General features: G+C 42.9%; 1 protein-coding gene across 1 annotated transcript in view; it reads right to left on the reverse strand.

Annotated features, from left to right (window-relative positions):
- Efhc1 (EF-hand domain containing 1) overlaps positions 1-15812 on the reverse strand; it is a 41971-nt gene extending 26159 nt beyond the window's left edge. The window contains exons 1-5 of the mRNA XM_027392788.2: positions 15667-15812; positions 11117-11338; positions 4590-4877; positions 3745-3894; positions 1516-1708 (exon numbers count right to left, since the gene is read on the reverse strand). Coding sequence (XP_027248589.1) covers positions 1516-1708; positions 3745-3894; positions 4590-4877; positions 11117-11338; positions 15667-15795 — 982 coding nt within the window. The 5' untranslated portion in view covers positions 15796-15812. The remainder of the gene's footprint in view (positions 1-1515; positions 1709-3744; positions 3895-4589; positions 4878-11116; positions 11339-15666) is intronic.
- Between the last annotated feature and the right edge of the window lie 8643 nt (positions 15813-24455).

Consider the following 24455-nt stretch of genomic DNA (forward strand, 5'->3'; position numbering starts at 1 on the left):
CCTCCCTCTTCAATATTCTTTCCACCTTCTGATAATCACCATTTGACACCCAACTTGGATCAGATCAATGTTATTTTCTTTTTGTTTTAAGGCAAGGGCCTCACTATGAAGCCAAGGTTACCCTTGAATTGGTGAGTCCCATGCCTCAGCCTCCCAAGTACTCTAAATACAAGTGTGTGCCACTGAGCCCCAGCAAGGTCAACTTTATACTCTATGCACAGGTGAGAGCATGTGGTACTTATCTTTCTGTGCATGGTTTATGTCACTCAACAAAATGATCTCCCATCTTCTATCCATGATGGCACATGTCAGGGTTTTGTTCTTTTTATGAATGACTAGTATCTCATTGTGCATGTACATACCACATGTTCTTTGTGCGTGCATTAGTTGATGGGCACTTAGGTTGTTTCAATTTCTTAGACACCATGAATTGTATTTATATTACATTAAATATACATTAAAGATACTTCTTCTACATACTGATTTCACTTTCTTTAACACACACACACAGAGGACTGAGGGAAATTCTGGCTATCTATTTTTCATAATGGCTGTATTTTCATTCCCATCAATATTTTGTAACTGGCATTACAGATGATTGTGAATTGCCATTCTGGGTGCTGGGAATTGAACCCAAGTCCTCTGAAAGAGCAACTAGTTCTCTTAACTGCTGAACCATCTCAGTAGTTGAGCTAAGATTCAAAAGCTAGAACACATACAATGAGGTACATTGTAGGATTAGTGTTCCATGAGCATTGAGGTATATATAGGCCTGCAGTCCCAGTTACTTGAGAGGCCGAGGCAGGAGTGAAAGACCCAGGCCAGGCTGGACTGTAGAGTAAGGTGAAGTTCAGAAGACCAGCTAGGGAAGTTTAGTGAGGCCCTGTCTCAAAAATCAAAAATCAAACAAACAAACAAACAAAAAAATCCCCAAAACCAAATACCAAACAAACAAAAAACACAGAGGGCAGGGAATGTAATGGAGTGCCAAAAATGCTTTGCTGGCATGCACAAGACCCCAGGTTTACTCCCCAGTACCACCAAGACAAACAAGCAAAGCTAACACTAAATGGGGTCAGTTAAGAAGCCTTGCTACAGCACTCAGGAGGCAGAGGCTGGCGGATCTCTGTGAGTTCGAGACCAGCCTGGTCTACAAGAGCTAGTTCCAGGACAGCCTCCAAAGCTGCAGAGAAACCCTGTCTCAAAAAACAAAACAAAACAAAAAAACAAAAAGAAGAAGAAGAAGAAGAAGAAGAAGAAGAAGCCTTGCTGTACCCTTCTTTAAATGAACCACCTGTTGCATGTTTGTTTTGCTTTTATATGTTAAGTTACCTTTACTAGAGTGTCCAGGAGGCATGCCTGGTCTAAGAGGCAAATTATAGAGGAAAGTTGCAGAAAAAAAAATTGTTAAAGACCTAAGAAAACCCAGACAGAACCATGTACAAAAGAGTGACTACAATGACTACTAACTCCCTAGTACCCCGAAACCTCCCAAGTAACAGAGCGTGCACTTACTTGCATTCTCCACCAAAACCTTGGGCATGCGCTGTCGGTTCATGAGGAGTGGGAACGGATCTCTTCCGTTGTTCCGTTCATGGACCTCTCGAATCTCCACTGTGTCATCCATGAGGTAGTAGTGAATGATGTAGTGTCGGCATTCCCCAAACAAGCTATCCGTGTCATCCCAGATGGCATAGAACCTAAGAACCTTTGAGGGGTCCAAAATAATGACTTAAGATTCTAAACCGGAGCCTTAACTTCGCTATGACATATGTCTATCAGACAGTGATGAACAGTTGCTGAAACATTCTCACACATTAAATCAAAATAACACGGAGGACAGGAACATATCCAAAATCATGCACTATACACTAACAGCCAAAAAGGATAGCACAAGACTTCTACGTTTGTGCCGAGACAGGAGAGCTTACTTTGGCCCCAAATATTAGTCTGAGAAAGAGGAGCTGAATAAAAAGAATTTTTATTCAGGGGGAGTATTGCCACTAAAAGTAATTTGTGCACAGTAACAAAGATACACGGTGAATTGTGTGTAACAGAACTAAAGTGGAAAAAATTCTCATTAATGAATCTATCTTTCCTTTGGTACCATCAAAACACATCCACTAGTAATAGGGTTGGCACAATCTTCCAATTTAAAGAGCAGAAAGCCAGGTGTGGAGGTGCAGGCCTGTAATCTCAGTACATGGGATGCAGAGGCAGGAGGAACATGAATTCAAGTCCAGCCTGGGATACATAGCTAGTTTGAAGCCAGCCTGGGCTATTTAGTGAGACCTTGTCTCAAAACACACACACACACACACACACACACACACACACACACACACACACACACACACAAGTCTACAAGTCTGGTGTGGTGTAAACCCTTAATCTTAGAAACTGGAGGCAGAATTCACAGAATTTCTGTTATTTTGAAGCATGGCAAGCTCTGAGGCAGACAGAGCTGTATAGTGAGACCCCATCTCAATAAAACAAGCCAAAAATAAACTAAACAAAATCTCAGTCCTTAGTCTATGCTGACACTGGGTGGAACTTTCTGAAGAAAAGGAAGTTAAGTTTTCAGAAAATTAAGAGAAAATTTTCAGAGTAACCTCTGTTATTTCATTTTCCCACTTTATTGGCCCATGAAGATTCTGATCTACTACTCCACTGTAGCTCACAGGGGGTGGGGCTGCAAAGCTGGGCAAATCAGAGAATGCTCAGAATATTCTGTTGTCTAACACTATTGCAGTATTCAGCGGGGATGCATTTGAGACGGGGTTCCTGGGAAATCAATGACCATGACCATTTTAATTAACTACTTTATTTTCATAGCTATCCAGTATCAGAAAAAAAAATATGCAACAGCATTAAACCTCCACCCCAAAATTCACCTAAGCCTGCCCGGAGGATTCTGTGAGATGAACTCATTTGGGGACAGTGTGCCAGCTGGTTTTGATGTCAACTTGACACAAGCTAGAGTCATCAGAAAGGAGGGAACCTCAATTGAGAAAATGTCTCCAAAAGATCAGGATATAGGCAAGGCTGAAGGGCATTTTCTTAATTAGTGATTGATTCTGGACGAGCCAGCATATTGTGCATAGTGTTTCCCTTGGTCCTGGGTTCTATAAAAAAGAAGGCTGAGCAGGCCACAAGGAGCACTCCTCCCTGACCTCTGTGTCAGCTCCTGCCTCCAGGTTCCTGACCTGTTTAGTTCCTGTCCTGTCTTCCTTCAATGATGAGCACTGATGTGGAAGTGTGAGCCAAATAAATCCCTTTCCTTACCAACTTGCTTTTGGCAGTGGTGCTTTATCACAGTAATAGTGACCCCAACTCAGGTGGGGGAGAAGAAATGAGGAATTGGAAATGGAAAGAGAGAAGCAAATGTATGTGGCTCAGAACTTGCTTTACCATGTGAACATCTGGAGGGACTCCTAAGACAAAGCCACAGTTTCCTGTATTTCTCTAATCACAAAGCTGAGGGCCTGCTAGATGGCCCATCATGAAAAGGAACTTGCTGCCAAGCCTGGCAACCTGAGCTCGATTCCCAGGACGCACATAACAGAAGGAGAAAACCAGTGCCCAGAAATTGCTGTCTGGCCTTCTCCAGTAGGCTGTGGCATGTACAACATACATTTATGCATCCACTAATTAATAAAATGTAACAAAAATTTTAAAACATCTTTCCAACAAACACATATTCACACTCAAACAGGAGTAAACCTACTCCATTACGTCACTTACTTGTTTGTCAAAGGTGAGAAACTGCTTCAGTTGGTCAAAGTCTGATGGGGTGATGTATTTACGAACAGGTTCTTTGCGGAGTTCAGTGTAAGGATCGAGAGGCATCTTCTCTGGGGAATTTAATTCAATTCCTTGACTTTCTAAAAATTCCTAAAGTTTCACAATTAATGTTAACATCCTTCAGAAGGTTTTAAATGTTGTAAACTAATGGTCTGAAAATAAGTGTGATGAAACAAATGACTTGTTGACAGATTTTACCTGTCTTAGAGATACTATCTCCAACTCTACAGTGCAGACAATAGCTGATAACTACCCGAGGTATTCTTTATTATATATATATATGTGTGTGTGTGTGTGTGTGTGTGTGTGTGTGTGTGTGTGTGTGTGTGTTATATTAGTTGGAAAGCATCATGGTAAGATAACTAGGCATCTTAAATACAAATTTTTATCAATCAAGTTAGTTGCCTGGGAGCAAAATTCTGGTGTTGTTTTAAGACAAGCATCTGGTACCCAAGCATGGTTTCACAAAACATGTGTTTCACTTTTGCTTATAGGGAAAAGTATACCAGGGCCAGGTTAGGGTGGAATATGTTCCCAAACTTTCTAAAATGAGTATATAATTACTTTTTAAAAAAATTCCAAAACAAAGTTGGCATTGGTTTCCTAATGTTTATACTCTGTAGTAAAGAATGCACACTTACACAAATACTCACCTGTTTAGTAACCCCCACCCCTCCCCACACTCGCCAGTGTCTTTCCCCATCAACTAACGAAAGAAGTGATGAAATATATCCCACCATCTAGAATGCTGTGTGGAGTCCCAGCCCACAAAGAATACACTCTACCTGTGTGAATCGGTCACAGTCAACAATTCGGAAAGTTTTGCCATAAATTGTGATGTTGATTGCCAGATTGAGGTCTTTCCAGTGGTAATGGTCTCCCACGTCATTCTTGGCTAGCCGCTGGCGTTTGACTAGCTTGCCTTGTGGGATGCCAGAGTTCTCTACCACCGGCTCTATGATAGACATGCTGTCATCCTCTAGATAGTAGTAGATGTTCACGTGGCGGATTCGATAGTGCTCCTCGGTTGATATAGGAACATCTTCTTGGAAGTAGGCACTAAATTTCAGCACCTGTAACACACGAGGAGGGTTTTCAACACTATCTCAGAAACACAGCTACAATACAGGAAAAGTTGAACAACGACCCACCATAAACTCATTGGGCAGCATCTAAAAAGATGCCCTCATGTGCTCGGAAGCATGAGCATTCTATATAGAGCAAAACTTAGTCCTCTGAGGAGTAGCCACTCAATGCGAGGTCAGAATGGCTTACTAGTGTGCACATTCAAAAAAATATTAAACCATATGATAAAAGTATATATTGACTTGCTGTGGTGTCACTTTCCATTTCTGGTACTTTTTTAGTGTTTCTTTTCAGAGAGACAAGGCATTAGAATTATGTTCTAGGTGGTCAAGAGTCTACCCAAACCTCCCTTAAATAAGGGGGAAATGGGGGAAAGATTCTAAAATTAAGACACATGAATTTTAATCAGTGAGAACATAAAAGTACAGGCATTTTTTAAAATTTGAATTAGAAACAAGATTGTTTTACATGTCAATCCCAGTTCCCTCTCCCTCCCCTCCTCCCCTACCACCCCCCCAACTAAAACCCTACCTATCACATATTCTTTCTACTCCCCAAAAGTACAGACTTTTAAAAAGTAGAAAATCAGGACTGGAGAGATGGCTCAGGGGTTAAGAGCACTGCCTGCTCTTCCAGAGGTCCTGAGTTCAATTCCCAGCAACCATATGGTTGCTCACAACCATCTGTAATGAGGTCTGATGCCCTCTTCTGGCCTGCAGGGATACATTCAGGCAGACAGAACACTGTATACATAATAAATAAATAAATCTTAAAAAATAAAGTAGAAAATCAAGGTAAAACACAAAAATAACTGGCTACCTCCACAGGAAAACTATGAATGTAAAGGGAGGATTTCATTAAAATTCCAAAGGGAAAGATGAAAAGGGACACATTTCAATGATACAATTAAAGGAGAAGGGGGAAAAGAACAATTTTAAAGTAATGTTTTTAATCAAATGCAAAAAATAAATCAAAAGGAGAACACCACCACAGTAACATATAGGAAATAGGGTGTGTTTGAACCACAGATTTATAAATGTACAAAGCATTACAGCCAGAATTCATCAGCTAGTTCAATGTCACTTTTACAAAGGAACTTAGATTCCAGACTGGCAAAGTGACAGTTTTGAGGCCATACATGAGCCAGAGCTGGTACCAAAACTCTACTGGGCCCATGTTGTCTGCACACACTTCATCATTAATTAGATGATGGGGCTACAGTGATTCAGAAGAAAAATCCAGAAGGAAAAAGCAGTCAAACAGTGCTTAAGACTGAGTGAGAAGTGTTAAGTTTGAGGTGCAAAGGGAAAGATTCTAGGCAATGGTGACAAAAGGCAGGGAAAGGGAACCTGGGACCAGTATGCCTAGTATGGAGGCCAAGTGGCAGCCCGCCTGAGGGACAAGTATGCAATAGTGAGTGACCACAATGGAATGGCAGGAGGAGCCTGATGGGATCAATGGTGGGGTATGGGGGTACAGGGCAGATGAGGTACTGAGGAAAAATACAGTTCTAGCAACACAGCCTTGAGCCCATGGAAAGGCAAATATAAGGAGAAGATGACCTGACAACATGTACAGTAAGGTGAGGTTTGCGTGTTTTAACAAGTGATAGCAGCAGAAGCTGCTACTGTAGGGAGTAATGTAAGATACTGGACTGGATTACTTTTTAAAAAAAATACAAGAGATAGCAAATCCATTTAACTTTGTTTTTAGATGTATTTACTTTACCTTATGTGTATGAATGTTTTGCTTGTGTGCCTGTTGAGTCACCTGGCACTGGGATCATAAGATGATTGTGAGCCCCATATGGGACCAACCCAGGTCCTCTGCAAGAGCCACACATGTTCTTAACAGCTGAGCCCTCTCTCTAGATCCTCAAATTCTTAAGAATATTCTTTTTAGCCCCTACCAATATAGATTAAACCTAATTTCCTATCTACAAATGAACTGTTACTATAAGAAAAGTTTCATAAAAATTTAGAAAGGCTAAGTAATGTACACACCTTAGTTCTTGCTTTATAGTAATTTTATTATATTGAGATTCTTATTTTAAGCTTTACTTATTTGTGTGTGTGTGTGTGTGTGTGTGTGTGTGTGTGTACGCTTGAACATGTGTTCAGGTACCTTTGGAGGCCAGAAGAGGGCACTGGGGTCACTGGAAGTAGAGTTACAGGCAGTTTGGTTGTGAGCCACCATGTGAATGCTGGATTGAACCTATATTCTCTGAAGAACAGCCAATGCTCCTAACCACTGAACTCTCTCTTCAGCCTACTGACTTAAGTTTACTAGTCATTTGCCTCTTCTCTTATTAAGAATAAAGAGTTTGGTATTTCGATGTCTAGTTTCTTAAGTTCTTTATATATTTTGGAGATCAGTCCTCTTTCCAATGTGGGATTGGTGAAGATTTTTTTTTTACCATTCTGTAGGCTACTATTTTGTCTTATTGACTGTGTGTCCTTTGCCTTACATAAGCTTCTCAGTTTTAGGAGGTCCCATTTATTAATTGTTGCTCTCAGTGTCTGTGCTACTGGTGTTATAATTAGGAAGTGGTCTCCTGTGCCCATATCAGGTTCAGTGTGGCTGGATTTATGTTGAGGTCTTTGATCCATTTGGACTTGAGTTTTGTACATGGGGATTGATAATGGATCTATTTGCATTCTTCTACATGCAACCATCCAGTTATGCCAGCCCCATTTGTTGAAGATGCTATCTTTTTCCATTGTATAATTTTTCTTTCTTTGTCATGCTGTTCATAGATGTGTGGATTAATATCAAATAATCCAATTAAAATGGGGGTACAGATCTAAACAGAGAATTCTCATCAGAAGAATCTCATATGGCTGAAAGACACTTAAGGAATTGCTCAACATCCTTAGTCATCAGGGAAATGCAAATCAAAATGACTCTGAGATACCATTTTATACCAGTCAGAATGGCTAAGATCAAAAACACCAATGACAGCTTATGCTGTAGGGGATGTGGAGAAAGGGGAACACTCCTCAATTGCTGGTGGGAGTGTAAACTTGTACAGCCACTTTGGAAATCAGTATGGAGGTTTCTCAGAAAATTTGGAATCAGTCTACCTCAAGACCCACCGATACCACTCTTGGGCATATACCCTAAGGATGTTCAATCATATCACAAGGACACTGTGTCCATAGCACCATTATTCATAATAGCCAGAACCTGGAAACAACCTAGATGCCCCTCAACCCAAGAATGGATAAAGAAAACGTGGTACATTTACACAATGGAGTTCTGCTCAGCAGGAAAAAAAAGCAATGACATTTTGAAATTTGCAGACAAATGTATAGAACTAGAAAAAACCATCCTGAGTGAGGTAACCCAGACACAGAAACAAGCATGGTATGTACTCACTCAGAAGTGGATATTAGACATAAAGCAAAGGAAAACCAGCCTTTAGTCTACAACCCCAGAGAAGCCAGGTAGCAAGGACAACCCTAAGAGAGACATACATGGATTCCCCCTGGGAAGGGGAAATAGACAAGATCTCCTGAGAAAATCGGGAGCATTTGGGTGGGGGAGAAGGGAGGGCCAAAGGGTAGGGGGACGAGAACATGAGGGTAGTGAATAGTGGAGATGGGGTAAGGACAGAGAGGGAGAGCAAGGAAAGAGCTATCTTGATTGAGGGAGCCATTATGGGCTATTGGGAACCTTGGCACTAGGGAAATTCCCAGGAATACACAAGGACGACCCCAGCCATCACCCTAAGCATTAGTGGAGAGGGTGCCTGAACAGAGAAGGCCTTCCCTGTAATCACATTAATGACCACCTTAATTACCATCACAGAATCTTCATCCAGCAACTGATGGAAGCAGATGCAGAGATCCACAGCTAAGCACTGCGATGAGCTCTCAGAGACAGGGAGGATGGATATTATGAGCAAAGGGGTCAAGACCATTTTTTGAGATACCCACAGAAACAGCTGACCTGAGCTAGTGGGAGCTCACTGAATCTGGACTGACAGTAGGGGAACCTGAATAGGACCAAACTAGGCTCTCTGAATGTGGGTGACAGTTGAGTGGCTTGGGCAGTCTATAAGGCCACTGACAGTGGGACCAGGATTTATCCCTACTGGCTTTTCGGAGTCCATCCCCTGTGGTGGGATACCTTACTCAGCCTAGATATAGGGAGGAGGGCCCTGGTCCTGCCTCAAAGTGATGTGCCAGACCTTGTTGACTCCCCATGGGAAGCCTTACCCTCTCTGAGAACTGGAGGGAGGTGGGGTGGGGAGCGAAGGTGGAGGGAGGAGGAGGAAGGGAGGGAATAGGAACTGGGATTGGTACGTAAAACGAGAAAAGACAAAGAGAGGGAGGAGGGAATATATGGGCAAGGGAGGTCAAGATCAGGATGGAGAAATCTACAGAGACAGCTGAACCAAGCTCATGGAAACTCATCAAGTCTAGACTGACAGCTGTGGAGACTCCGGGGGACTGAACTAGTTCCTCCCTATGTGGAAGACAGTTGTGAGGTTTAGACTAGCAGAGGGGCCCCTGGCAACAGGACAACGATACAAACCTGGTACATGAGCTAGCTTGTTGGAGCCCATTCCTTATGGCGGGATGCTATGCTCAGCCTTAATGCATGGGAGAGGGGCCTGGCCCTGCCCCAACCGATTATGTCAGACTTTGTTGCCTCCTCATGGGAGCCCTTACCTGTGAGAAGGAATGGACTGGGGGTGGGTTGGGGGTGGGGAACCAGAGTGACAGGGAGAACTGTGGTTGGAATGTATAATGAAATTTAAAAGAATAAATTATAAAAAAAACTTTAAAAATGAGAAAAGATTGTTTTAAAATTTAAAAAATGATAAAAAAAGAATAAGGAGTTGTAGGCCCCTATAAGGAAGCAACTGAGAATAATGTTAACACAACAAGCTCTTAACAGGTTATTAGGATAACAGCTGTACTAAGTAGGATGAGAACTTGAGGACATGTAGAAGCAGGGAAAAATAATGTTTAGATAATCTGTTTAAAAACGTATCTTTTCACTGAATCTTACAGTGGCCTCGGCTCCTGGTGGTGTGTTCAAACCTCCTGAGTTTGTAGAGATCATATTGCTTGTTTGAACTTTGAAAACGATAGAGGAAACGAAAGAGAAATACTCGGCTTGGCATCTCATTGAATTCAGGGAGAAAACCTCAAGCAGGGATGCTCAGAATCCAAACTGAGACAGCAGGTTTAGTGGTCCTGGGGGCTGGCTAAAGATGGGAGTCAAAATGCACGGGCTAAGTGTGAAGAACAGCTCACCTAAGTGAGGGTTTCCCACTCTCAGGAGCGGCCTGAGGCGAAGGTCTGGAGTTCAGTGAGGTCAGAGCTGAAAATAAAAACTGACAGTTGTCTGCACTGAGGAGACAGTTGAGGCCACAAAAGTAGGTGAGATCTCCTAAGAAGGGAAATTCAAGAACGAGCACAGAAACTTGCAAATGCTTACACCAAGGAGGCAGGGAGACCAGAGAAAGAGCAACCTGATAGACAGGAGTGGGAAACCAGGAGGATGGGGAGTCCTATGGACAAGCAAAGAGCAGAGCCTGAGAGGGAAGGGAGGAGTATCAGAGAGAGCTGAAACGGGGCCTAGGAAAAGGGCCACGGATGCCTATCCAAACTCAGCAAACAGGGCATCACTGCTATCTCTGAGAAAGCAGTTTGGGGCTCAAGGATGGGATAAAATTCTCTTCCTAAAGGAGTCATAGGTAGATTTTGCTGTTGTTTTGGGATAATATGAATTTTGCTAGAGAAAAACAGGCACTGGAGTGCTTGAAATCGAAATAGCACCAGTGATTAAAAGAGTGGATGATTAAATGAATGAAATCTTGTTAAAAAAAAAAAAAGACAAACAGATGGAGATGTTTTCAAGCTATTTTGCACTTCATGGGAATTTAGGATTCGCTCTTGCAGAATAGGTGGGAAAGAGCAGATGAACATTGTGCAGCCTGAATGTGGGATTTGGAATCCAGGCAACTTTTAACTGTATTTGGAAAATATCCTGGGAAAGTCTACAGAGAATTATTTTCTGTAATCTGCTTCCTGCCTAGAGAAAGTCTCTTTCAAGGCCCAGTTCCGCTGTCTGTGACTAAGGTTTGAGGCATCTGAGCAATTTTCTCTCAGAGTGAGTACTCAAGAAATTCTATGATTTACTGATAACATTTCTGCAAGTGCTCAAGTCTTAGACATCTGATCAAGGGGTACCCTAAAATCCCAGATGATACCTTTTTATCAAAAGCCACATGAGCAGGAACAAACTCTGCAGGTGGGGGCTGCCTGGGGGGACCGTAAGTTAAGATGGGTGCTTTATTGGCCAGATCATCCAGCTCAGCCTGCGACAGCTGGTTGTAGTGGAGCCGGTCTCCGCCTATTCCCATGGTTGGCCGTCGGACAACTGCATAGCCATTCCTGTAGTCAAGCGTCTGGCTTCTGTGGAATGCTGTTTTCTGAAGGAAAGATGTACGCCATTAATAACCTCATAGAAATCTTTAAGTAAAACAACTCCCTAACACAGCTTAAACTTTTGCTTTGAAAATATATTTTAAAATTGTGTGTATGAGTGTAGATGAGTGCATTTGAGGGCAGATGATTCCTTGGGCCAAAATGGATATGAGCCACCTGATGTAGGTGCTGAGAATTGAGTCCAGGTCCTCTGCAAGAACAGTTCTTGCTCTTAAATGCTGAGCCACCTTTCAAGCTCCAAATGTTTGCTTTTCAGCATCACAAAGTGTACGCCAAAACTTTTCACTGCATTAAAAGGATACTTTTAATAATTAATTAATTAATTTTATATCTGGGCCGCAGTTTTCTCTCCTTCCTCTCCTCCCAACTTCTCTGTCCCCCATTCTGCCCTCCCCCCAAAAAGGGGTATTTTAAACCAAAAGACTTGGTCAGGAGCAAGGAGGGAAGTAGAAGCCACCTAAGGTGAAAATAAAACAGCTCTGCTCTGTGATGTCGGGCTTACCTATCTCTACCACACCACTTCATCTACAATTTATTTTCATGGATCTTGTATTTCTTCTTCTTCTCTTGGTGGTCATGAACAATAGCCTCAGAAGATCTGGTTTTCTGAATTGTAATTTTCCCTTCAGCAACAGCCCTTCTTATTGACACTGACACATTTATACAAGTCTTTGGAAAGCACAATGCCAGCATATATGTAAACATCCAGTAATCCTGCCCTTTTCTTAAAGATACAGCCCCAAAATTATGGGAAAGAAAGATAGACTTGAAGCTAATCATAATAGTGACAAATATATGAGTGTAAATATGATGCTTACATGTTGTAAACAACCTAAAGGACAAATATAAAAAAGAAAGGAAATGATGGAAATTTCACTCATTGGATTACTATGCAAGAATTAAAATAGTTTTAAATACTACGCAGAAGTCTGGTGAAGTATTTACAATTTATTAAAACAAAAAGGGCACCATGTAAAATTATATAAATACACTACAATTATAAGCATTCAAACTGGATTTGGTGAACATTCTGTATTCTGTACTTCTGGATTATGTTCATTCTCTGCCGTGAATATACATTTGTTATCATTGGAAATGTAAAACATTAAATACAGGGGAAGAATGAAATTGAAGTTATATTAATTTAGTGGGTTTTATGTTCTTTGAAGGGTTATTTTCTAATTGTATATATGTAGTATATTTATTTATTATGCATATATGCATATATAATATAATCAAATTTTATGTTTATTAAGAGTAAAAAGATTTACTTGCCTATCTCCCAATTCTTTGGAGTCCAGCCTACCATCTTTCAAGGTCTATCTTACCATCAAAGCAACAGCAGTATGGATTTCTGCTAAAAGAGTTATGGAGCACAGACCTTTCTTTAAGGGTCATGTATTCTAGTCCAAGTCAGGTGACAGAGGCTGTACCAGATGCCTAACACACAGACATAGAATAAGATGTACTGGGCAATGTGCATAGCTCCAAGTTCCTCTTTGGAAGCCCTCAAGACAGAGGCAATATTATTAGAGGCTGAGAGTATAGCTTGGTGATGGTGTACTTAGCATGTTCAAAGACCTAGGTTCAATTCCCAGCACCTTCAGAAGTAGGGAGGAGGGCTCGGGGGAATCTTGGCAGGAAAGGGTTACTAATCACCACGACTGGCCACCTAAATTAGATCCTTGGAACCCATATGGTAGAAGGAGAAAATTCCCAGACATCATCTTATGATCTCTACACATGCTCAACAGCAACCCCTCTCCCCAAAATTATGAAATAAAACATCAATAACTTCAGTTTATTTTCTTTGTGGTTAGTGGATGTCTCTCTCACCAGTCAACTGTATCATGGGACACCCCAGGCAAGGCATTCTTAGGCCTCCCCGCTTCTTACTTATTAGGGTTCACCTTCTGGACACATTTTTCTTTGGAGTTCCAATATTCCTTCATTGATGAAGATGCAGTTAAGAAGGTTTTCAAGTTTCAAGTAAGGATAATTAATTGACAGTCACTCGGTATATTTCATATGGACCTACTGGTCCAAGGCAGTTCATCTTTTCATATAAATATTTAAAGTCTGGCAATTCTAGCCACAGCTCTATAATCTCCCAAATTAATTCAACTCTATCTTGTGGGTAACCCCACTCACAGACACCGAATGTTTCAGCTGATTCTGTACAGCATAGGAAAACGTCAAATAGTTTTAAATTATATGAAATTTAAAAGGCTCATTGAAATGGCAAATCTGTGGTGCTGGCCAGGCACAGTGACTCACACTTTTAATTCCAGCACTTGAGAAACTGTGGCTGGAGATTATCCAGGGTTTGAGGGCAGCTTAGGTTATATAGTGAACTTCAGGCCAGCCTGGCTACAAAGGAGAGAGACTGTGTCTCAAACAAACAACAACAGAGAAACACACGTAGGGAGCTTGCATCTTTAAAAACGTGACCATGTTATATCTTAATGCAAGAGTAGAAGAGAGTCAGAATCCAAATTCTCCCCACACTTTCCACTGAAATGGAAATCGATGTCCCCTAGAAAACAAGTAGACTAAATAATTTCCCTTAAGAAGTGTGAAATTGATGAGTCTGAATTATTAAACTATACAAATATGAATTACTATTGGCTCATCTACATACACCACTCTACCGAATCTCAATGTTGATTCTCCAGAATATTTTTGTAACTCTGTTAGAATTAAAACAAATGCTGGGAGCATTTAAGAGATGTACAGTGGGTACAGCTCAGTTGGTATCCTGTTTGCCTGTAACTCACAAAGCTCTGGCTTTGGTGACCTGACTGTAATCCTAACACTCGGGAGCCCAGAGGATAAGTTCGATCACCCCAAGCTATATAGTAAATTTGAAGCCAACCTGGGTTACATGAGACCCTGTCTCAAAATAAATGAGAATATAAATAGTTAAACTATGTCAAGAGGAAACCAAGAACCAAACTACTGCTGAAATGGGCTTTGATCCGAGGCATTTTTATTTTGTTGGTGGTGGTGTGGTTGATTTCTCTCTCTCTCTCTCTCTCTCTCTCTCTCTCTCTCTCTCTCTCTCTCTGTGTGTGTGTGTGTGTGTGTGTGTGGTGTGCACATGCCTGGGTGCATGTATGTGACCTTACATGTGAAAGATGGAAGCTGACATGGGGAGGCTGCATCAGATAAAGGCCAGTCTAGTCAGGTAAAACCCATCTTGCATGGGTTCTAGAGATCTGAATTCCACTCCTCTCATGTGAGCAGCAAGCGCTTTGTCCACTAAGCCACCTTCCCAGCCTCGTTTATGCTTTCTTTCCATGCTGTTCTTGTTCTGTCTGGTTTGGATTTGTTGCTGTTTGGAGACAGGCACTGGCTATGTGGTCCAGGCTAGGCTTAAATTGGCCATCCTTATGCCTTAGCGCCCTGAAAGCTGTGATCAAGGATGTGCACCACCACACTGGACTTGTTTTAATTTAATTTCATCCAGACAGTAAATAAAAACATCGGGGGAGGGCAGGTAAAATACAATCTGAAGAGGGGTCCTTTGTGTTGGCATGCCTGAGCATTTCAGGAGGCTGAGGTAGGTGGTTTTCAAGTTCAAGGCCAGTCTGCACACAAGATACAACAAACAAACCTCCCCACCAACGTGCACAGCCTGAAAAGGAATCACACACACACACACACACACACACACACACACACACACACACGTTAAGAATGTAAAACACAGACTATGGAAGGAGAAAACACCAAGTGGTCCATGTGGTTGAGGTAAGTGAGATGGGAGAAATACAAAGCAGAGAGGGGAAAAGGTAGGCACGCTTTAAAAAGAAACTTCAAGAAAACCAAGATGAGCTGGGGGAGGGATTCAATTCTAAAGTACAATGACGCTGGAGAGAAAAGTGACCCTCAACTCAGAAGCCCAGAGACTCCGGGTAGGGCGGGACGGGGAGACCGGTCAGGAAAGGAGTGCTTGGAAAGGATGCGTGTATACATATACACGGGAAAGGGGGCTGAAAGGCAGCGATCTTGAGGATTCGGAAGGGGTCTTAAACGAAGTTGCTGGGTGTGTGTGTGTGGGGGGGGGTTGTACACACGCAATGAGGTACGGGGGGATGAAGGCAGAGAGGGTTGAGTAGAGTAAGAATGCATCTGGGGAGAGGCGTGGAGATGACCTGGAGTAATGGGGCCAGAAGGCAGGTAGGTGGGGCAGGAAAGTAAGAACCCGACAGCAGTGAGGACCCAGGTGGTGTGTGGACAGGGCGGTAGAACCTGTGGGATGGAGGAGAGCAGAGGCGCCGAGTAGAGAACCCTTCCGACTGGTCCTCACCGTGGTGTCCGTAAAGGACGAGCCCGGGAGAAAGGGCAGGCCGGGCACCGGGTTGGTCACCATCGCAGCTGTGCAGCCGCCACCACCGTTGCCTTCTGCCTTTCGGGTTACCCTGGCAACAAACAACATCCGCGGGCCTCTCCAGACTCCATGGTAACGCCAAACACCAACGGAGGGAGGAGGAAGCCGGGAGGAGGGGGGAACCGAGGACAGGTCTGCGCGTGCGCATAGAACCCCTGAGGCTCCGGGCCACTGGATGTGGCTAATGGGTGTGTCAGAGGCGGCTCCGCCCCTTCCTTCCCTTCCCCTTCCCTTCCTCCTCAGCCCCCTAGATGGCTCCCAGAGGATGCAACCCAGAAGCAGTTTCTATGAAAGGCTGAAGGAGGTTGGTGTCCTCAGGCTTTGGCTCGTGCAGTGAGGTCTGGGGATTGGAGTACGTCCTTTTAGATGAGTTACAGAGGAGAAGTGCCTTCTCTCTCTGCGTTAGTCCTCCCAAGAGCTCAGGAACTCTTTCCCATCTCTGGGAAAAGAGCTGCTGTCCCAGTTCACACAGTGTGAATGATTGCTCTCCGGTGAAAGTGCTAATTGCTTCAAACTCATACTTCTTGGGACCGGGGTGGTGGGTTAGATTATTACTGACTGCGTTTCTGTTGCTCAGGCATGATTTAGAACACAACATCCCCACCCCCCACCGCCATGCACTTCCCCAATCCCTCCCCAGCTTCCTGGTCCCCTTTCTGCTATTTCACCATTGGCTCCTGAAGGCTCAGAGCTGTACTGTGTAACTGTTGATTGCAGAATAGGATCTGCCCATCTCAGTCCCTGCTTTGTATCTACAGACGCAGTAATTACAACCACAGAAGAAGAGAACACCTTCAAAAAGAGAGGCCGAGTCACGAGAAAGAAACAAGACCAGTGAAATACTGCCGAGTATGGCGCTTTCTGGACAACTTAATATATTTTTTTTCTTTTAAAAAAAGTGACCCCCATTCCTGAAATATCATCAGGAAAAGAAAGAAACCAAGAACCCATCAGCACTGAGAGCTTAAAAATAAAAACGAAGCCAAGATGCCCAAGGGCTTGGATTATGTTTCAAGATTTCCCAGGAGTCTGATCTTCAAAACATGTGTTTCTGACCTATGAATTTAGAGACAGAATAGAGTAGTAAGCCCGAGGGAGAAGACATAACGCTGCGTCATGGGTCACTTGCTGCCACCAGTTCAGACGGCAGCTGTATTAGGCTTCTCTAGAAGAACAGGACTGATAGGATGAATCACACACACACACCACACACACTCGATTTACTAGAATGACTTACAGGCTGTGGCCCAGCTAGTCTAACAATGGCTGTCTACCAACAGAAGGTCCAAGAATTCAGTAGTTGTTCAGTTCTTGAGGCTGGATGTCTCAGCTGGTCTTCGGTACATGGCAGAATTCCTTTAAGTCGGAGCTAATGCCAGTGAACGAATTGACTTGCTATCGAGAGTGAGAACAGCAGGCAAAGAGCAAGCTGCCTTCTTCCATGTCCTTTATAGAGGGCTCCAGCAGAAGGTGTAGCCCAGATTGAAGGTGGATCTTCCTACCTCAAAGATCCAGATTAGAAGTGAGTCTTCCCACGTCAAATGACTTATTAAGAAAGATCCTTCACAGGGGTACCCAGCCACTTGGGTTTTAGTTAATTACAGATGTAGTCAAGGTGACAACCAAGAATAGCCATCACAACAGCTTTGCCTTTATGGCTGCTCACCACAGCAAATCTTCCTGTGGGTTTCACTAACTGTCATGAAGCTCCAGGGGCCAGGATAAGAATGTAGTAAGTGGCATCTAAAGCCGTCACTGGTGACATTACACCTACCCCCCCAAAAATCATTTTTAGTACCTCTTCATTCCTCCTTACTACTGTTTCTTGTTCTTGCCTGTCTGTCGCCTCTTGTCTTCATCCTTCTCCTCTGCGTCTTCCTTTTTTGTTGTTGCTGTTGTTCTTTTTGAGGCAGGGTTTCATTATATATTCCTTGCTGGCCACCTAGAATTCCCTATGAAGACTAGACTCACAGAGATGTTTCTGACTCTGCCTCCTAATGCTGGAGTTAATGGCATCCACCACCATATCCAGCCTCCTCCTTTCCTCCTCCTCTTTGGACAGTCTGGGTTGTGTGTGCCATCATACCTAGATCTTGTCCCTTAAAAAATCCTTTCTCATTTTTTTCTTGTGTACATTAGCTTCACTAGAACACCCCCAGTATTTAATTAACCTCCCCCCATGAACTGATTAGCACTGCTGCAGTTACTGAAAAGTTTAAAAGCACCTGCCATTTCACTGTACCTGAAACACTGACTAGAATGGTGACTGGGGAAATTAGTCATGACAATAAACTCCTCTGTACCTCACTACTGCTGGGTAGCCAGCATCACTGGTAACTGACTTATTGTGATAAGCTTAAACTCTTACAGACACACTGTGGTAGTTTGAATGTAATAGGCTCCCATAATCTCATAGGGAGGTGGCACTATTAGGAAATGTGGCTTTGTTGGAGTGGGCAAGACCTTGTTGGCAGAAGTGTGTCACTGTGGGGACAGACTTTGAGGTTTCCTATGCTCAGAATACCACCCAGTGTCTCAGTCGACTTCTTGTTGCCTGCAAGATGTAGGACTCTCAGCTACTTCTCCAGCACCATTTCTACCTGCACAACGCCATGCTCTTTGCCATGATGATAATGAACTGAACCTCTGAAACTGTAAGCAAGCCACCCAAATTAAATGGTTTCATTTATAAGAGCTGCTGTGGTCATGGTGTCTCTTCACAGCAATAAAAACCCTAACTAAGACACAGGGAGTGGCATTATTAGGAGTTGTGGCTTTGATGGAGTAGATATGGTCTTATTGGAGGAAATGTGTCACTATAAGTGTGGACTTTGAGGTCTCACATGCTCAAGATACCACCCAATGTCTCAGTTCACTTCCTGTTGCCTTCTGATCAAGAAGTAGCCAGCACCATATATGCCTGCACACTGCCATATCCCACCACGATGATAATGTACTGAACCTCTGAATTGTAAGCCTCCACAATCAAATGTTTTCCTTTATAAAGGTTACATGGTCATGGTGTCTCCTCACAGCAATAGAAATCCTATCTAAGATACCCACAATCTCTCCATCCATGTCAGGAAATCTCAGCATATGTAAACCTACTTAGACTGATTTTCCTGGCTGCTTTGGATCTATCTTCCCTGGTTTGGGCAGGGAAGGAGCATGTGGAGCTGGAAGGGTAAGTCACACCTGAACCTACTGCTCATGAGGAGTTTCTGTTTGAGGAGTGACTTCTGTCCATGTGCTTTACTCTCTGAGAAAATCCTACTCATCAAATGGTTAACAGAGTGTCTTTTATCTACTTTTGTGCTGGTGAAGTGCATGGGTAAAAACTTCTGTGGTCTGTGTTCTTTAAAAATTAACATCCATTCTAAGAGAGGAAAAGCCAGGCAGAGTTGCTTCAATGGTTTGAATATGCCCTGTACACTCTGGTGCTTCCGTTGAGATTTAATGGATATGGTGGTGGTGGCGGCGGAGGTGGTGGAAGGTTTTGTATTTAAGGTGACTAGGTCATGGGGCAGCTGACTCCTGAATGAAAGCGTGTCACTAGGGGTGGGCTTTGAGGTTTAAAAAGCCCAACGCAGTCCCAGTGTCTCTCTTCTTCCTGCTGCCCATGGATTCAAATGTAGAACTCTCAGCTACTTCTCCAGCAACATGTTTGTCTGCCTTTTTTCTCCAAAAGCTACCTTGTATTGGTATTTCTTCACAGGAATAGAACACAAAGACATCCGTGTACACAAAATATTATTTTTACCTGAGTGGTAAGGAACAACTTGAGAAGTACTGCCTAATTCAGCTAGGACTAGAACATACACTTCTGCATGCACAAAGAATCAAAACAAGGGCTGACATAAAATAGGGTCACTCCCTCCTGCAGGGCCAAAAAACAAGTTGTATTAAACTTTTGTTCGGTTAAAAAGTATTATAATGTCTGGAGCTGGGGCTGATAATAAGAGGTCCAGATGTAATAAGAACTAATCATTTGAGTAAGGAGTTTGATACTGTCATGGCAGGGGGGTTTATACTAATAACTGTAGTAATAAAATTAGTTGCACCTAGAATTGGTGACACACCAGGCATGTGAAGAGAGAAATGGTTCAATAGATGCTTTGCTAAGTTTCCCACTAACGGTGGATGTACAGTTTAGCCTTTACCTGCTCTGACTTCAACGACAGAGAGAAGCCAGAAATGTATATTATTAATCTGAAGGAATGATGTACAAGGAGTGCCAGTCACTTGAGGTACAAATTAGTCACTGAAGACACTGATTATTATAGATATTAGTATGAAAAGATTATAACAAATCCATGGACTATAATGACAACATTATACATTTAGTCATCACCTAATAGGGCTCCTGATTGGTTGCTCTAATTTTGCTTATATTTGATGGAGCCCTATTAGCTGAGGACTAATTTTATTACTACAGTTATTAGTACTAGTTTTACAATGTCCCTATTTCTTGAGAATAATCACTGGTCTGTGAACATTGGCACTATGGCTAAGTAAACATTAAACTATAAGTCTAATGACAGAGGTTTAAGAGATCAAGGAACCATTGGCTAGTGACTGTTTCCTAACTGAATACTTTTCCCCTTAATCTCCTCACAACTATGAAAATGAAAGACATTTCTCATTTAGCACTGGAGACAACCGTGAACTGACCTCTTACTTGTTAAATGCCTCTGGAGTAATATAACCTTCAGCTGTACACACACACAGAGGGTTGTAAAATGTGATAGTAATATCATAAAAATGTTGGGGCTTTAAAATAACAGGGAAGGCAGGCACTGAGATTAAAGCAATCATGAAGCTGAGGCAGGAAGATTATAAATTCAAGGTCAGCCTAGGCTGTATAGTGAGTTCAAGGCCAGCCTGAGCAGCTTGGTGAGCTCGCATTCCATGAAAACAAGGGCTGGAATGTAGCTCAGTGGTAGAGTGTTGTCTAGCAAATGCAAGCCTCTGGGTTCATTCCCTAGGACCACAGGACCCCTGTTCACTGCCTTGCCAAAAGCACACAGAGAATGGCATTGATGGCATCAGAATATCTGAAACACTTCTATTCCCCTTGTCACACATGCAATACGGAACCAGAAAACAGCAGCTCGGATTCTTGTAGCCATATTCTGACCCTGACTGAGTTGTGAGGATTGTATTTGTGTAAACTGAAGCCAAGTACCTCCTTGAGTCTTCTGTTTTCCCCTCTCTAAAATGAAAAGAAAGTAATGTTCACTAGTTGTTCTCCACTTACACCACTGTCTTGGTTTTTCTTCCTGTTTCTGTGATTAAAAAACAAACAAACAAACAAACAAACAAAAGAAAAAGGCACTCTAGCAAAAGTAACTTAAGGGAAAAGGTACTGTTTTATGTTTGTTTGTTTATTTGTTTGTTTGTTAATCTCACAGCTCAAGAAAGCATCTTTCATGGCGGGGCAGTTAAAGGAGCAAGAGTTTCAAGCAGTTGGTCACCTCACACCCACAATCAGGAAGCCAAGAGGGATGAATCATACCACCACTCAGCCCCCTTTCTCTGCTTACCCCATCCTGATCCCAGTCAGGGAAAGGTGTCAACCACAGTGAACAGGTTTCCCCACCTCAAATACAATCAGAATAATACCCCATGGCATGACCAAGTGGCCACCACCCAGGTGATTCTGGCTTCTGTCCAGGTGACAGTTAACATTGGCCATCACAGGGCTTTTGTAGGACATTAATTACATTTATTTACTTATTGATTACATGTGTATTCATGAGGGTGAGGGGTGCCATGGCATGTTCTTCCCTGGAATCTTTGGAATTAGGAGTCCTGGCTGGTGGAACCCTGGGACAAGTACCTGGTCAGAGTAGTGACTTTTCCAGAACACGAGTCCCTGCTTTGTCAGTGAATTCCAAGGGGTGTGGCAGAGGGAAGTGAAGTAGAAGAGACCTTATAGATAAAAAGAAGCATATGCAATGGCCAGCTGATGGCAGTGTGGGCTCTGTTGGGACCTTGATACAAACAAACAAACCTCATGTTAGTTAGTTAGTTAGTTAGTTAGTCAGAAAAGTCACTTGGAATCAAATAGTGGTTATTTAATGATATGGAGGAATTGTTTAATATTTTATTTATTTATTTATTTATTTATTTATTTATTTATTTTGGTTTTTCAAGACAAGGTTTCTCTGTGGCTTTGAAGGCTGTCCTGGAACTAGCTCTTGTAGACCAGGCTGGTCTCGAAGTCACAGAGATCCACCTGCCTCTGCCTCCCAAGTGCTGGGATTAAAGGCACGTGCCACCATCTCCCGGCTAATATTTTAGACATGATAGAAATATTATGATTTTACTTTGAAAAAAATTTTGCATTGGCCAGATGTTAGATCCCTGTAATCCCTGCACCGAGGCAAGTAGATTATTTCAAGCTCAAGGACAGCCTAGGCTGCACAGAAAATTCTAGGTCAAACAAAACAAGCCCCTGTCTCTGTGGAAGTACAAAACTACACAAATGAATAGATACAAACAAGAAGAAATCTCCATCTTTTAAAAATAAGCAAGGAAGTGTTATGGGGGAAAGTGCACAGTTTGCTTCAAAACACTATGTAAAGGGGCAAGGGTGGTGTGGGGATACAAATGAAATCAGATCATCTACAGGTGGAAAACTGTTGACTTGATTACATAAGGATTCTTTGTACAATGCTGTCTGATTTTGTCTGTGTTTGAAGTTTCTCCATAATGCAAGAGCTAGAAAAAGGGGAGGAGCAGGGGAGAAGGGAGAAAAACAAGAAGAGGGGAGAGAGAAAGGGAAGGTTAGCACATGTCAGCTCTTGCAGTAGCTATTGGCACTTTGTAAGTGCAGTGACACGTGTGTATGCATGTGTGTCTGGGTGTCACATGTGTGCAGTGCCTGAGGAGGCCAGAAGAGGGCATGGGATCCCTTGGAATTGGAGTTGCAGGTGGATTGAGCCACAATGTGGATGCTGGGAACTGAACTTTGGTGCTATTCATACTTTGACTTGTCAATAGCTCTCTATCTGGGGTGATCAGACATTTATTCACTGCTCCCCATGAATCTCCTCTCTCTCTCTCTCTCTCTCTCTCTCTCTCTCTCTCTCTCTCTCTCTCTCCTCTTTCTCTCTCTCTCTCTCTCACACACACACACACACACACTCGTGAACATGGATGCTCATGCATATGGAGGCCTCAGGGATGTTGCAGATGTCTGCTCATTTTGAAGCAGGCTCTCTCTGTGGTTTGGAAACTGCTAATGAGGCTGACTGGCCAGTGAGCCCAAGAATACTCCTGCGTCCACCTCTCTAGCACTGGGATTACAAGTATGCAACATCATATCCATTTTTAAAAACATCAGTTCTGGGGATTGAACCCATGTCTTTGGGCTTGTACAGTGAAGTATCCCTTTGGCATACTTTTGTGGGACACAACATAACACAGGTGGGAATTAAGATGAGAAGAATAAGGGGACCATGAGGTTTCTCCTGTAGGCAGAGAGCACTTGGGGACCACGGTGACAAAGGATGGGTAAGCCAGCCTGCTTGTGCTTGGGGTACTGACAGAAGACTTTCTCTGCTCCCTGATGCCTGTGAGAGTTTGTGATTATGAGTACTGAGTGCAGGAGAAGAAATATGGAAGGAATCAAAAAAGAAATTACTCCCCAAGACACAGCAAAACTCACTCTCTACCCCACGTCCCCGAGAAGACGAAACACACCTCACTCCATACTGGTGGACAGAAATCCTTCCCAAGAGCAAAGGGGCCCTGCTCTAGAAAGAGATGGCTGGGACCCCAGAGAAAGGGCACTGGCCTTTATGTGGTAGCAACAGCATTCTGCTCGTTGTGACTCGATGGAAGTAACTAACGGCAGTGACTACCAACATCATTCGTTGAATGCCAGCAGCCCCAGGAGCCGAATTATGGTATTTTTCCCATAGCGGAGTCAGAGTCTATGAGAAAGTCCATGGAATGTTTGACATATTTCCCTAGCTGTCTTCAGGAAAATGAAATTGGCTCAGCCTGGACTAGAGCTCAGATTTACTGTGATGAGAAGTGGGATCCATTTACCACATCCTATGGAGAGATAATTCGGGGCCAGTTGGTGGTTCTTCAAGCAGGCTTATGGTCTAGAAAGTCTTTCTGGTGATTACAGATAAGTCCCAGCACGGAGGACATATGGAATTTCATCTCTGGGAACCATCACCCCAGCAGGATCACTTAGAGGAAAAGTGTGGCCAAGCTGTATACGAGTGCAGAGAGAACTGCACTGTACATTTAGGTTTGTTTTCCTTACCAAGGGATGTGGGCAGATCTTCATCACATGCTCCTCTCAATTTAAAAACTTTTCTAGTCCACACAATGACTTGTGGGAAAGAATTTTCTGCATTCCCTTGATTCTGATGGGGAAGACTGGGATTTTCAGATCAAAAGGCCTAAATTTGTGGGAGATTCTGTTACTAACCTGGTTGGTAGTCCTGAGTTAACTTATTTGGCTTACACCTGCATTCCTTATTTGTAAAACAGAGGCCATAAAGACAGCAACTAATGTGGGGTGGTGGTGGCACATGCCTTTAATCCTAGTACTCTGGAGGCAGAGGCAGGAAGATCTCTATGAGTTTGAGACCAGCCTGTTCTACAGAGTGAGTTTCAGGACAGCCAGGGCAACACAGAGAAACCTTGTCTTGGAAAATCCAAACAACAACAACAACAAAAATGGT

Source organism: Cricetulus griseus (genome assembly GCF_003668045.3).
Source record: "Cricetulus griseus strain 17A/GY chromosome 1 unlocalized genomic scaffold, alternate assembly CriGri-PICRH-1.0 chr1_1, whole genome shotgun sequence".
NCBI lineage: Eukaryota > Metazoa > Chordata > Mammalia > Rodentia > Cricetidae > Cricetulus > Cricetulus griseus.